Genomic DNA, 16,062 nt, shown 5'->3' with positions numbered 1-16,062 from the left:
TTTTGCACCCCTTGAAAGGACACTGTTTTGCCTTGGAAATGAGGTAGAAATCCAACACAGCCTGATGAAATTCTGCAATTACCTGCACTTCCTGAAAACAAACTGAATATTTTTGTTTGTTTGATCCAACAAGCTTTCTCAATTGAATGAATAGGTCTCTGCTGTGGGTGTCCATTTTGTATTGCTTTTAAAATTCCACTTCTGTTGTTTTTAACTATATTTGACCATTTTCACTATATTTTGTTCATCACCTTGTGATATAGGTGTAGAATGCAATTAACAACAACAACCAGATAGCTTTCCTTTTATTGGTCTTCTTTGAATGGTCAGTGATAACCGTGACAGCTGTGCAAGGACCACTCTGTGCTGAATTACCATGGCACAGATCATTCTAGCGGTGTAGCCTTTTGATTTCCTCTTTCATAATACAATAGGGTCCCCACATTTAATCTTGAGTGCAGGAACCCATTGCAAGAAGACTGTTCTGCTGTTGTTCTCAATCTGCCTGATCAGAGCTTTCCCATTCTCCTATATGGAAATATTAAGGCTGACAGACACTCATTCTATCACTCTCACATCATGGATTCCATTCAGATCTATCTGCAATGTAACCCATTCCTTTGAGGAAATCAGTCTGAATTAGCAAAAGGCATTCATTTATGTATGCAGGAACCAGTGCAATGAATGCTGATAATGAAGTATGGATTCATTCCTGGCAAACTTTGACAGAATGTTGTCTGGGTAATATTATTTATTGTTATCACTACAAAGGACAGATGTGACCCTCATGAAGTTCAAGGCAACAAACATGGTTCTCTGTGAAAAAAGGGGTATCTACACATAAGAACAGGAAATACAGTACACAGAAAGCTGCTGAAATCATACCACCATTCATATAATTTATTAACACATTTTAGCACACCCCGAAATGACATTGAAATAGGATAACAGACACATAAATTAAGGGTTGTGTTGAATATATTGGGTTATGCTTGTTGAATCATCTGAAATTCACTGTAACCCTATATTTTCCTAATATAGTCCAGTGATTCACTATCACCATTTAAATTACCTTCTATGTCAAAGAGAAATGATTTCCTATTTTAGACCTGATGGCTGCTTTTGAGTAGATCTCATTTTTATCCTTTTGTCCCTTCTTCTTTAGCCAGACATTGGCCAAATACAGGGAACGAACCGATTCACACAGAACACAAACCTCCCTTGGTCCTCCTGTTGGCCACACAGCTTGCAGCTAAGCTATGGTGTGCCTTCCTAATTCAGGCTCATGGTACGTCTCCTCCAGACAAAGCATGAGCTGTAAACCCAAGAACAAACCTTGGTCACAGCTCATCCTTGTCTGGAACAAGACAAACCATGTGGTAAAATGCTAAGCCTAACCATGGCTTAGCTCACAGCAACACAGCAACAAGAACTTCAGGAAGAGCGAAGTAGCCACAATATCCTTCCCAAGGAGTGTATGCGTTCAAGCTATGCCTTCGTTCTCTTAGCATTACATGTCAACCAGCTCAGTATCAGTTGCACTAAAGCCCAAAGGAAATCAACGGGACATGTTAGCCAAGGGTCAAACTAGATACGATGTTAACTGCATCCAAGGAGTTAATGTGCATCTTTTAAACAATTTAAATAGCTGCCATGTCTTGGGTGGGTGGGTCATTGAGCTAGGTTCAGAACAGGATGCAAAAGGGGCGGTTGTTTCAATTCCACCCCAGGCCCACCACAGTTCTGACAAAAATCTTTAAATGGAAACTTCCATCCCAGGGAAGCACTGGGGATGATTTCTTCCAGGCCTGCGGTATTGGTGAGTCCTAATTCTGTTCCCTCTGCAGCAGCTAATTAAATTTTTGAAGCATGCACTTTAATTTCTTTACACACAATTCAGATCTTTTTTCGCACTATGGTTGTAAGTCTAAGCATACTTACCTGGGAGTAAATCTGGACACCCTTTTGAGTAAACCATGGTTAGGGTTTTGCTGCAACTTCTCATCTGAGACAAGCTTGGCTAACCTTTTGTGCATTGGAGCCAGCCCAGAATATTTCGCACCTTGCAGTGGCAAGCATCTTCACAACCACAATCCTTTGCTTGGAAAACATTAACAACCCTGCAAAATACATTCTGTATCATAGTCCCTTCCTGAATATTCATAGCACTAGGAAACTGGTATATCTAAAATGCTGCAAGTTTATTTCCCATTTGTGCCTCCAAACCATGGACAGGTTGGCAAAGCATAGACTTCCAAGAAAGCTTATATAATATAAATCTAGTGGTGTCTACACTTCCCATGATTCTCAGCAACAGGAAGAGGAGCAAGTTGCAAAGGAAGTGAGCAAAAAAGGGGGCTGAGGTGGAATGTACAAAAAATAAACTAAAGCTGTGTTGTTACCCTTCCTATTTTGTCTTCCTGGTCAGAAACAAGTTGTTAAAGAACTGTAACCAAGTGATCTTTATAATTTACATTGACTGATAAAGATGAAAGGTTGCACAGACTTATATCCAATGCAGCATTAAGCAACTGTCCCATCCCCACAAGGAGTTCTACTTGCATAATGGGACTTTCCCTGCTCTCCTCCCCCTGTGCACCCCCTAAATCTGATCTGGGGTGTCCCTCAAATCTCCAGAGCAGATCTGAGGAAGGTGGGAGGGGAAGTCTAATTACACAGATGGAAATCCTCGTGCTGAGGGGGATGATGGCTACTTAGCATTGCATTGGATACAGGCCTCAGCCTCCAGTTCCCATCTACAGTTTCTTCTGTTGCCACAGCTTTTCAATTATTTCTCCTTGCGAGGGAAATATTGATACCCAGGGTGAAATTTTGCCTGCTCTTGTTGAAAGGTTTATAAAAGGGGGTGCAAGAACAACTAACAGGGACAGTTGGCAAAGTCATCGAGTTGGCAGGACAAGTAGAGCGAGCCCCTCACAATAAGGCACACCTGAGAGGGACCTCCCTCGCCATTTCAGTCATGCATCAAACTGCTTATTGCCTATGCAATCTTGTCATCTTCTCTTCCCCCCACCCCCAAACAAAGAAAATGGTTTATTTGTACACAATGATCATCGGTTCAGCTGAAGAAAAGAAAAGGCGATCAAAAGAGATGTCACTGTATTCTGCTGAAGTACATTTAATACAATATACCAAGCTCATTGACTTTCTTTACAGTATCCCCTTCCCAAGAAGACCCTGTGTGTTTCCTGAGCCCATCACATTCTCCTTGCAGGTTGGATCTTCAACGCTGTTCCTTGCGCAGCAGTGCCTTATTCATTATATGACTGTTTCATCTGCATCCAGTCATAAGTCATGGCTCTTTTTTCTTGAGTAATCAGAGCTCCTCCTGTTCAAAGAAATAAAAACCACAGAAATATATCAAGATGAATGTTCTTTAACTTATAATCATAGCATACAGAAGAAGATTCCCTGTCCCTTCAGAGAGTCCTATGACATGTCAAGGATGGGCATGACAGGTCATAGGAGACTTTTAGGAACCGGCCCTTTGAAAGATGGAGGTCAAGTAGGATACAGACAGAATTTGGTTGGTTCGGAAAGCAAGGTGGCATCAACAGGAAGCCTTCTCAGAATTGTTCAAGAACAAGTGAAGTGATCTAAAGGTTAAATGGATAGGTGAGAGACCAGTGCTTAGGAGACAGCTATCACTGCAGGTTCTGATCAGAAGTTCCCACTTGATGGATGCGTCCTTTCCTGATTGATTTCTGGGAGGCTGAGGACAATCACAACACAACACAAGTGGGGGTTATTTGTCTAAGGTGAAAATCAGTCAATAGGGGTTTTCTGAGTGATGACTGCAAGGGAAAAAGGGAGGAGGAAGGACAGAGGATAGAGCTGCGATGCTCCTAACTCACCCTGCCAAACATCAGCTCAGAAATGTTGCAGGCCTCTACTTATCAATGGTCTCAACCCCCACGCAAATGGGGAGTTGCCTGTATATGTGTGTGTGTGTGTGTGTGTGTGTGTATGTATTCTGGTCTCTTTGTCACAATTTTATGTGACCAAGACACAGAACTTAGTTGAGGGGCTAGGACACTGATGAGGTAGGATTCTATAGGTGTCTTGGATAACAGAGGTTCCTAGGAATTTTTGTAAAATGAAAACAAGAAAGCAGACTACAGACTGAGCCAAAGATATGGAGAAAGGAAGCAAAATTGCTTAGAAACAATCTCCCCAAATCAGGCTTAAATCCAAAATATGTTGACTTAATTGAATTTACAGATGTTTCCTAGTCCTCCTTCCGCCAGGACACACACACACACACAGAGAGAGAGAGAGAGAGAGAGAGAGAGAGAGAGAGAGTTATTATTCAGAAGGACTTTTCAGTGGCTGGGGGCAGGGCAAAATCAGATTCAGAGAGGAGAAGGAAATGGGAAACTTTCTTTCTGTGAATTTCAAGTTAATTTGCCTTACGATCCACACCTCTCATTGCTTCATAGCATGTCATTAATGATCAATAGATTAAGCCTTAACCTATTCAATGTGTCTTATTACGTGTCTTATTAGAAACACTCTCCTTCCACGAACTTCCTTAAATGTATCTTTGGATGCAACCCAGGAATTCCAATTGTGTGTTTGCCCTGTAACGGTAATGAAAGGATTACCTTTTTCAGAGTAAAATGAGTGGGATTCTCTACCTCTATATTCAACATTATAAGCAGAAATACAAAGAAATACATAAGTAAAACCAAAGAACACATGAATAAAACATTCTGTGAAATATCAATAAATAATAAAATAGAGCTATGTGATCAATCTTATGAGCCACAGAAACCTTCTGAAATAGATGGGTCTTCAGGAGATGTTTAATACTTTCCATTAAACCTGTTTTTCCTCCAACTGTACTCCAAGAATAGAAATACACTGATTTTTTGGTGGAATAAACATCCCAAGATGGGCATTTATTTAGGGAAAACAGTGGTCCTGGAAGCACCTCCTCTTTGCTAATTGCCCTGCTCCTATGCTAAGCTCGACAGTCACACGTTTGGAAACATGGGCTTGCTTGTGGCAACATGGAATTCAGCTTTCTGGAAGGTTCCTGTATGGAAAGATTTCTAGCTAGGTTGGCGAGAAGAAAGACTTCCTCCCACTGAAACTAAGTGCCAACACAGAGGTGTTGAAAATTATTCTTGTTCATCTAATAATAGCATGCAAATAGTGCCCAACAATTGTGGGTAGAGCTCAAAAGACATTTAAGGCTGTGGTCCAAAACATGTTTGCAAGGGATGGAGTAAGTCCCACCAGACACAGTGAAACTTTCTTCTGAGAAAATGAGCACTGAGGACTTATCCACACTTCTTGTCTCACTGCTTTCCCCCAGGGAAAACTGCTCTTTGCTGCTCAGTCAGAGCAAACAGCAATTCAGGTTTTCCCCAGATTGCCATTTGTTCTGCTCTATCACGAAAGAGCAGCTTTTCCCTTGGAAAGGTGTAGGGCAAGGGGGAAACCTCTTGGACACCCCCTTAGTTGCATTACAAGGCACTTAGGAACTGGAAGTACTTTTCTAGCTCTGTTTACTGACATACGTAAAGCAACACTGTCACAATAGTGAAAGAAGACAAAGGCCAAATCCTGCCACTTTCTCCAGCGCTGGTTAAAAAACAAACCCAAGATTGAGCTGAGTCAATATGGAGGAGTATTTGCAGTTTCATGTGCAAAAATATTTTGCACATAGAATCCTCCCCCCCCCCCCCATATGCAACAGAGGGGTATTTGTCCTCAAGGCTACCAAGTATTCTGTCATTCAAGCCTACCAACGGTCCTTTGAAGGTGGAATTCATTTCTCTCTGCTTACTTTTTCGAGGAAACAGAGGAGATGGCATGCATTCTTTGACAGAGGGCAAGTGTTTCACTGCCCAACGCCCAGCCACTTGGATGTACAGAGATTCAGGATTTAGCCCTAAGGGTAGAACTACATGCTACACAGAAAATGGGGCTTCCTTTTCTCTCCATAAACATCTGGTTTAACATGTGCTGTGCCCATGAAGTCATTACAAAGTGCATTTCCTTCCATCAGCGGGTAAGTTTTGAGTGGGCTGGAGAAATGCACACTGCAATGATGTAGGGATATGGGTTAAGTTGAGTGAAATGTTAAAGCCAGAGGATGGAGGATGGGGACAAGAGTCAACCCAGGGATGGTGTGTTCAGCAGCAGCTCCATGTTCTTTGTAGTAGGGTGTAGTTTTGCCCTAAAGAACACAAACAAGCAGGCATATCAGCAGGGGGAAAACCCCATTGCATACACACAGTATGTTCTTTGGTACACCCATCAGTCTAAGCATCATACTCTGGTGGGGAAGGGCAGGAGGTGATACACAACCAAGCACATTGAAGGGTGAAGATTTGCAACAAACGTCAGAATACGATGCACGCAGGGTTTGGCTTTCATTTTATTAGAAAATAGGCAAGCTTAAGTTTTGAAATCAAAACGAAAATAGGCATTAGAAATGAAATTAACTAACCATGTGGTTTTATCCAAGGTCAAAACTAGTTTCAGAAGGAAGGAATAATAAATAATAAAGGTCAGTAAATGAAACAAGACAAAATGAACCAAAAAGTACTCTTTTTTTTACCGTTTTATGTTAAGAATGACTGACCATCAGTAAGAACCATATGTTTGCCTGTTAGAAATTGAAATATGTTCTTATACAAAGCTTATCATTCCAGAAAGAACAAGCAGTGCAGTTAGGTAACTTTGCATTACTTTACTTACTACTGAAAATGTGGTATAAGCCAGCCCTGCTGCCTTGGGAGCCTTGGAAATTTGCCCCAAAGTCTTCCCCTGATGGCACCACTGGCTGGAACAGGATTCCTGGCCTATTCTAGATCTCTTACAGCTCTAAGCATGTTTACTTAGAAGCAAAGTCTCACAGAGGCTGCCAGCTTATGCAGCCTTACTTATTTTCCAAGTAAAACCTCCTTAGGGTTGGGCTGCAAGTTCAGTGGGGCTTACTCCCAAGTAATGCATGCAAATGACTGCAATCTTTTACAAAGGACAGAAGCTGTCCCCTTGGGAAAGCCCTGGTCAGCGACCCAGGCCTGAGCCCAGCAGAATCAAACAGAGGAGGAGCCAAGGCTGTGACAGCCTCAGGAAGGTAGCAGCTGTAGGTTACAAGCAGAACATTCTGGATGTAAGGCTGAGAAATTTAAAAAGAGTCCACTGCAAATCTGGAAGAATGGGCCTTTCCCAAAACTACATGGGCAGCGGGGGAATCCCTCAGCTGCAGTTCTTCTGCACACCAGGATTGTCCACGTTTCCAAAAGAAATGATAGAAGGAGTTGCAATGTGGGCTGAGATTCTTTTTCATACAACGTAGGTTATTTAGTTTCCCTACTTTCCCCAAACTATCTTTGAAATAAACAATTTGGCTTGTTTACCCAAAGAGCCAAAGCATGAACTCCGCAGGATAGTAGGCCCTGATAAATCCTACCTTTAGGACCCACAATGAATTTTGAAGCACGGCAGGAGTCATTTAGCATTTTTAAAAAGAAAACAACCACCACAGTCTTCCCCCTTTCCTGCCAACAAGTGCCTCTGATAAAGCAACAGCTTCATCCATTTAATAAGCAAATCCTCAGCTCAGCAACTGCCTGCAGCAGATTTATTTCAAATCATTTGGCACGTCTCTTACCCTGAACAAATATGGAACACCATCTGTGGAGTGGAAAATCAAAAGCTATGCTTGCATGTGGTCTAAACAGCAATGTAAACAAATAGGTGAAGATACTTTGAAAAATGAACGTTAAGAATTTCACCAGCATCCCCACTTGCGTCTACATACTTTCCAGGTGATCTTCCTCCATGATGCTAAGTTTTAGGGTGGTCTCAAATAACCCAGTGGCAGGGTGGAGGTTTTTTTTAATCTTCAATTTTATGGCATGGGTAGGAAACCTTCAGCCTGTAGGGGCCTCTGTCTGGCACCCAGGACTCTCCCAAGGCCATTCCCCACTTCCTGGCCCTGCTCCACACCTTCCTCGATTGCTTTCGCCTGCTTGGAATGTTTTCCTGAACTGTGATAATGGTTCCTGCTTAACTGGAAGGAAATATGGAGGGGTGTGTGTGTAGAAACCTCTGGCTTTTGTACAGCTGGACTAGAGCCTACTGTGCAAGGGTAAGAGTCGCATCCATTGCTTCGCTCCTCTCTGCCTCTGACCTTACCCACCACTCACATACAGAGCCCGGATGGTTGCCCACAAGGAAATGTGGTCAATGCACTGGAAAAGGTCCCAGAACCCTAGTTTTATGGTGTACTCCCTGGTATCATTACAGACGAAGGGTGGGCTAGAAACCCTTATTAATAAAATAAGCGCACCAATAGATCACTGCTGAGGTGCACATCCAGGACTTTTGGTGACATCACAAAAGCACAAAGCAGGTGAGTGAATACAAAGGTGAGCCAAGTGAAAGGTCTGTTGATTTAAAGTCCTCTTCCTCACCAGGACACAGCGGGGACCCCGCTGTGGCATGCCTCATTGCCTGGTCTTCTTCCATGTGGAGGAAGCGAGTGGGCAAATGGAAGGTGGTGGTCATCTGGCTACAGAGTGGTATAATAAGGCAAATTTGCTTGCTGAGTGGGATTGCAAACAAGTGGGGGCATGGGAAAGTGGCTGATATCCATGGTAGGAAGCTGGCCGATGTCTGGCGAGGGACCCAGCAGAAGCTGGCATGTGTTGGTGGATGGAAGCCAATGGAGGTCACATTCAGAAGCTGCTAGGTGCCTTAAGGTGGAAGCAGGCTGATATTTGCTTGGTTGAAGCTCATCTTCAGAAGTCCGTTGACAGAAGCCAGTGGTTATTTGTGAGTCAAAGCCAGAGTACTAATGTGAATGAGTGGAAAATGAAAGATGAGTGCATGAGTCCGTTGGCATTCTTCATGAAGTCAGCTGGCATGTGTTTGTTTGTGTGTGTGTTGAGGCAAATCATGCGTGTATGTGCTCGAAGGTGATGTGTGGAAGGAAAGTGGTGGATATTCATGAACAGATGAAACCTGTGGACGTTGGCAGGCTGAGTTTAGTGGCTGAAATTGCCAGGCAGAAGGCAGCAGGAGTGCCCGGGGGATGCTGCTGGAAGGTAGCCATGCCAGTCATTGTCCCCAGGATCCCCCACCCGCACCCCGCTTTCTAGGGATGGCCAAAGCCAATGAGGTTTTCTGAAGACCACTCATGAAAGCAATGCAGAGAAACTGCATGTCTTAAGGAAACCAACTTGTATTTCTAAATAGACATCCTTCTAAATACATATTAGTGTTTGAAATATTTATTAACCACCCTTCATCAAAATATTCCAGAGCAGTGCACAAAAGTATAAAATAAAACTAATGCAATAAAACAATAGTAAATAAATATATCAAAATACCGCAATGCAAAAGCAAATCCCCCTGCCCCACACCCCCAAGAAACCCTACCTGGGCAAAACATAAAACAAAAATGATCTGAAAGCAACAACCCTGACATCACTCCTGCCATTGTTTATCGTGTTCTGGTGCCTAGTATTACTTTCACTTGATAGCTTTCATGCCCCCAATAAAGGAGAGAGGGAGAGCACAATAACTTCCTTTCTTCAGAATGATGGCTGAGCGAGAGAGCACACAGGGCCAATTTTCCTACAAAGAAGCAGATGCTCTCAGCAAAGTCCTGCCAATAGACCACCTGAGCAAACACCTGAACAGATCACACAGGCCTCATTCCCACTAACAGCAGAGGAGGGAGACATCCTGTTCCTTATCTACGCAACGTGGACAGAGGGCTGTGCAGAGAAGTTGGTATGTGCAGTCAGGCTTTTGAGACCACTGTGCTACTGAACAGATTGTCCCCCAAATGCAGGGTAGCACCAGAAATAGCCCAGCAGAGTACCAAGTTCTGCTGCCAAAAGGAAAAGAAAGAGAGAGAAAATGATATCCTAGTGCAGGGGTAAGCCAACGTCATAGCTTCAGATTTTTTGGACAACAACTCCCATCAGCCCTGAGTAGTATGGCCAATAATCAAGGATGGTGGGAGTTGTAGTCAGCAGCACTGGCTATCTATGCACTACTGCAAATGTGCATGTTTTTATACATGCCTAAAAGGGCTCACTGGATCACATCATATACAATAGGTCTGTGGAACCTGTGGCCCTCCTGCTGAACTCCAACTCCCATCATCGGTTACTATTGGCCATGCTGCCTGGGGCTGATGGGAGTTGGAGTCTATCGCCATCTGGCGGACCAAAAGTTCCTCACTCCAGTTATACAATTCACCCTGTTGTCTATGTTTGTCGTTCCAATGATTTCAAATAATAGTAACGTACCAAAGCTCTCAAGATAGTACTGCTTCTTTTTGTTAGTTTCTCAACTTCAATAGAGGATCAGCAAGGATTTTGGTCAAGGTCCCAGTGTTCAAAGATGCATTTTTTGCAACAGTTAGCCTCAGCGGACCCTGCAATCCCAAATCCACTTATTGTTCTATAAAAAGTCTTTGGGACTGACTCAAAGTAAATAATGTTGAGATTCTGCTCATAGGCTGTGATCAGCAAAACTATTGTTTATTTGGGGTCCATCTGTCCTACGAAACTCTTATGCTTTCTAAACGCATTGTCAAGCTAAACTTCAAGAAACAGTGAGAAATAAGCCTAGAAGACATCAAGCAGGCATGCGCCTAATCATTTGGACAAAATGCTCCATGGATCATTCACCAGATTTTGCTGGTAATCTGAGGAGTGCAGGAAATAACAATGGGAGCCAATCAATGGCAGCATCCAATCACAAAGCAGAGCTTTAAAAACAACAGCTATGTGCCCACAACTATTAGGCCTAATGGCTAGTTTGTGGTTATGCTCTCCTGCGGAAAAAAAGTATAAGCAGCTACCAAGTTTGGAGTAACACAGTTTTGTATAGGTACACACTAGAAGATCTTTAGACAGAAATCCTAAATTAAGATGCTCACTATCTTTAAAAACAACAACAACAACCCACCGTCTTCACATACAACTGCTTTAATACAAAGAATTTTGGTACTTGGGTATCCAACTACTATGACGATGCTAAGCACTCACACATGAACTTATTTAGTTGTTATTCTGTCTTTCTGGGGCAACTGTAGTTGGTAGAAAAGGGAACTCTAATTCTTAGCATTCTCTCCAGATTCTTGAGGGGAAAGCCACAACAAACTGGGATAAGACTGACAGAAATCTTCAACTAAAAAAGAATAATCTGCAATCAGACACAATCATTCTTATCTGTATTTGGTGTTACTTGGAAGAGAAAGCTTACACAAAGAACCAGCAAATAAGTGTAATAAAAGGCAAAATGACCTTACAGAACAAACTCTGGCTTTTCAGCAAGCTTCAGGGCTTCGTGCATGCCTGCGGCCGATAGCTTACGGTTGATATTCCTATATCTGCATTGCAGCAGATTGCGATAGGTTGTCCTCAGGTCCCGATTGAAGAAGGCATATATAAAGGGGTTGATGAGAGAGTTTGCATAACCCAACCAGAGAAATGTCCTCTCAACCCACAGGGGGATACAACTGCAAGACGTCCCGCAGATAAAGGGTCTGGCGGTGGAAAGTATGAAAAACGGCAGCCAGCACACCGTAAATGCCCCGACAACAATCCCCAGGGTGGTGGCAGCTTTCTGCTCCCTCTTGAAGATGGAGATGTTCTTCCGCTCGTGCTTAAGCAGCCGCGAAAAATTTGTGCACTCTTCCGATTCCTTGTGCAGTTTCGCGATGCCATTCGCCGAAACGATCCCTTCGTTTTCTTCAGGGCGGGGGAAACCGGCGAACTTATGTTTGGCCGCACTCTTCTTGGCGGCTTTGAAGATCTGGTAGTACATGAAAAGCATCACGGACATGGGAATGTAAAACGCCACCGCCGTGGAATAAATGGTGTAACCAAAGTCTTGGCTGATGAGGCAAACTTTGTCGTCGTTGATATTCTGAGCCCAGCCAAAGAGGGGTGGCAAAGTAATTGAAGCCGACAGCAGCCACACGCTCAGGATCATTTTAGCCATACACTTCCCATTCTGCCTTACGGGATAGGTGAGAGGCCTGGTGATTCCAAGGTACCTAGAAAGCAGAGAGAAAGCAGAGTTAGTGTGCCTTTCGTTAGTTACAAAGTTTGCGGGCAAAACCGCTACTGTTGTAACTTGCAGCGGGGAGCCCCGCAGGCTAAACTGTAGCTAGTAATAAGAATTTGACCTGCAAACAAAAGATGAAACAAGGTGTTTGCATTTCATACAGGCATGGATCTTTAAAACACCCAATTTCTAGGGTAACTAGCAAGCAGGAGAGTAAAAGGTAATGCATGCACCAACCAGATTTTATTCTCTCTCTCACAAACACACACATGAAACAATTCCAGTTTTTGGTTTCTTTTGCGCAGCTTTATAAGTGTGCTTTACAGCAACCCATCTTCAGGGGTTTGGCCTAATGGGAGTTGGGAGTTGCATGATGGGAAATGCCAAAATAGGACTGCAACTGTCCAGTACTGTACACAGCTCCATACTGGTTGGCCTTTAGGTCAAAGAATCGAGAGAAAGGCTTCCACAATATAAAAACAGGCTGAACACTGTAGCAAGTGTGAGCATACATAAATGCTGTCTTTTCTCATTTCTACTCAGAGGCTGATTGTCTTCATGGTCAGAGCCAAACTAGACATTCAATGGGCAGGTATTTTTTTTAAAGAAAATGAAGATAGCATGCACTGGGAAGGATGATGATTACCAGGTTCAAAGCAAACATGGGCACAGGGTGGGAAAATACAGACCTTTTCTTCCCTGCCCTTGTCCCGAGGATAATCCTCCTTTGAAACTGGTTTTGCCTTGGGGGGGGGGGGAATCTGCATTGGCACCAATAACTATTACTTTAGGCTCTACAGAGAGGGCTTCAGGATAGTGGTGGCCAGTAGTAGCCATTGGGACTGGTAAGGTGATTGGGAGGGAGGCCAAGAGGAGGTGGAGCCATAGTGACTGATAGGCAACATTTGTTCCCGTGCTTCTTCCTGCTAAGATAGACAAGGACAAAGCTGAGATTAAAGACAGCCAAGTGCCACTCCTGCCGCTCCTTAGAAAAGTTGAAAGTAAGAAGGAAGGAAGGCAGTTGGGGGCTGGCTGAGGCTGGTGGGGCAATGCCAGATTCTCCCTGATGGATCAGTCTCCACTGGTTTTGATTCAGGAACAAAGATTGGGTCCGGTTTTCATTCCAAGTTTGGTTTGAGTTCATTCTCCCTAATGCTTCTGTGGGCTCCCCCCCCACCAAACATTTCAAACCTTGCCTTTAAAAATTTGCATGTGGGTGGAGCGGGGGTTGGGGTATAATTCTTCAAAGCAGAATAAAGCAACAGCTTCAATGAAAATGTTAGTCTTTGGTTTTTATAAATGTTCTAAATGCGGCAAAATCAATTTCAAAGGGAGTTAAATGTTTTCGTTCTGCTTAAATGAATAAAGGCATTTCGCAGCATTATTGAGTCGCGCTTCTTACGGGGACTATTTTGGAACGCGCAGATTTCTTCCACGGTTTGATTAGCTTACAATGACTTGAAACAAAGGAGCATTCCGTGGTCATTTCACTGCATGAAAGGGCTGCTTGCTTTAATTCTCATATCAATGGTTTCTATGTTAAATAAAATGTGTCCAAGTGTTTTTAGATTCCATCCCACCCACAGGATTAAAAAGAAGCTTTACAAGATGGAAGAATTCATGAAGCTAACACCATTTATAATGCTACTCAGCATCGGGTGGGTAACCTGGCATCTTCCATCTACAACTACAAATCCCATAATCTCTGGCTGTTGTTCATGTTGGCTGGCGCTGATGGGAGTTGGAGTCCAACAGTATCTGAAAAGCCACAGGTAAGCCCTTCCCTGCTGTTAAGGAACAGGCAGCTTTTGGAATAGGGTAAGAATAAAACAAATGCTTATGTTTCACCTGCAGTTCCACATGTTTCTCGACAGTTTTGCCAAGACAGACTGATGGGACAGTTCAACAGTTTGGAATTATGTTCAGAGGGAAAGCAGCGCCCATCTGTCCCTGCAAAAACTACCAAGAATCTTGTGGCACTTTATAAGCTAAGCCAATGTGATGCCATCTAGATGTTTTTTGGGTTCCCATCCCAGCCAGTGGTCAGGAATGATGGAAATTGGGAGTCCAACAGCATTAGAAAATCACCAGGCGCCAGGCACATTTTGCACCTGGCTGAGCCTAGGGCTTGCCAATCGGAAGGTCGGAAGTTCGAATCCCCGCGACGGGGAGAGTTCCTGTTGTTCGGTCCCAGCTCCTGCCAACCTAGCAGTTCGAAAGCACGTGAAGTGCAAGTAGATAAATAGGTACCGCTCTGGCAGGAAGGTAAACGGCGTTTCCGTGCGCTGCTCTGGTTCGCCAGAAGCGGCTTAGTCATGCTGGCCACATGGCCCAGAAAAATTGTCTGCAGACAAATGCTGGCTCCCTCGGCCAGTGAAGTGAGATGAGCGCCACAACCCCAGAGTCGTTCACGACTGGACTTAACTGTCAGGGGTCCTTTACCTTTATCAACCACTTGATGCCAAGCAAAGATGCCCAGGGACCAGAATGGCACCCAATGTCTCCACCATCTGGAGGTGCATGCCTGGGAAGCTTGGGATCGTGACTGTTTTCACACACTAGCAGCACATTAGATACATTAGAATTTGGCTTGGGGTAGTAAACCAATCCTTTATTTTTTAAGCTTCTGTTTAGGAAGGTTAATGAACATCTAGCCATTTCCTAACAGAGTTTTTTTAAAAAAATATAAGTGGCCAAGGGTTACAAACGGTCCCATTTAAGGTCAATTATATGTATATTATATATTTCTGAAGTGCCCACCAATGAAAGTTAATGCATTCAGGTATTTTTGAGAAATCGCACAAGCAATAGAGCGACGTGATTAAAATGCATTAGACTGAGAAAGACATGTCAGTGCAAAACTATATTGGTTCTACAAAATATGCTATTTGAAATTAAAATACATTAATCTACATAAAAATACATCAAACTAGTCCCACTAATACTTCTATTTCAGCTGCAAGATAAAAACAGCATCAATCTTGTATGCCTCAAACCATTCACCTCAATATATACATTCGATTAACCTTGAAAATTAAGATTCTTCTTTAACACAAAGTAAATAATTCAGTTACCTACTCTGCAGGAAGTGTGGAGAATGGCTGAACAGAAATGTATACATGTATCAGTAGGCATAAGGACGAATTTTAATTTTTGTTTGCTTTTTGATAATAATCTACCTCATTTGCAGTTATTGAACCAATATGTGAACTGAAACACCTCTATCCTTTGAAATTCACACTTTTCCAAATTTTGCAATGCAGTTTTCCTACCATACAGAACGTACAGAAAATGCATATATTAGGGGGAAATGTGCAAATATTGGTGTGCATATATTGGTGGAAATAATATAGAAAAATGCATTATATATATATTGGAGAAAATTGCTTGCAAAAATACATTATGTTAATCAAAATTGCATACAAAGATATGTGTATTGGGTAAAATTTGCACTGAAATACTGTTGAATTTTCATTGGGGTAGGGGCTTGGGGGGGGGACCACAGATTGCTGCAGAAATGTAGAACACTGTGTTTAAGACTGGAAACATGACAACTTAAGAGAACTAAAACTAGCAGATTTGTACACCCCTATATACCAGCCCCTGTGCAGAAAATCACTGAGAGAGGATCTGCAACTTGACACATTTCCCCCCCTCCTAAAGAATCATGAGAACCCCTCACAGAGTTGCAATACAGTCGTACCTTGGAAGTCGAACGGAATCTGTTCTGGAAGTCCGTTCGACTTCCAAAACATTCAGAAACCAAGTGCAGCTTCTGATTGGCTGCAGGAAGCTCCAGCAGCCAATCGGAAGCCGCAGAAGCCCCATCGGACATTTGGCTTCCAAAAATATTTTGCAGATCGGAACAGTCACTTCCAGGTTTGCGGTGTTCGGGAGCCAAAACATTAGAGAACTAAGCTGTTCAAAAACCAAGGTTCTTCTTTTCTTTACCAAAACCAGACTACTGCCCATACCATCACGAACATTACA

At 43.1% G+C, this 16,062-nt stretch overlaps 1 protein-coding gene across 1 annotated transcript in view; it reads right to left on the bottom strand.

Annotated features, from left to right (window-relative positions):
- Positions 1-731: 731 nt before the first annotated feature.
- Positions 732-16,062, bottom strand: part of HTR7 (5-hydroxytryptamine receptor 7) — a 39,216-nt gene continuing 23,885 nt past the window's right edge. The window contains exons 2-3 of the mRNA XM_081007598.1: positions 11,312-12,061; positions 732-3,349 (exon numbers count right to left, since the gene is read on the bottom strand). Of these exons, the coding sequence (XP_080863724.1) occupies positions 3,307-3,349; positions 11,312-12,061 (793 nt within the window). The 3' untranslated portion in view covers positions 732-3,306. The remainder of the gene's footprint in view (positions 3,350-11,311; positions 12,062-16,062) is intronic.

This window comes from Podarcis pityusensis (genome assembly GCF_964106645.2).
Source record: "Podarcis pityusensis genome assembly, chromosome: 5".
In the NCBI taxonomy this organism is placed as follows: domain Eukaryota; kingdom Metazoa; phylum Chordata; class Lepidosauria; order Squamata; family Lacertidae; genus Podarcis; species Podarcis pityusensis.
This window is presented reverse-complemented; position numbering and strand designations above follow the sequence as displayed.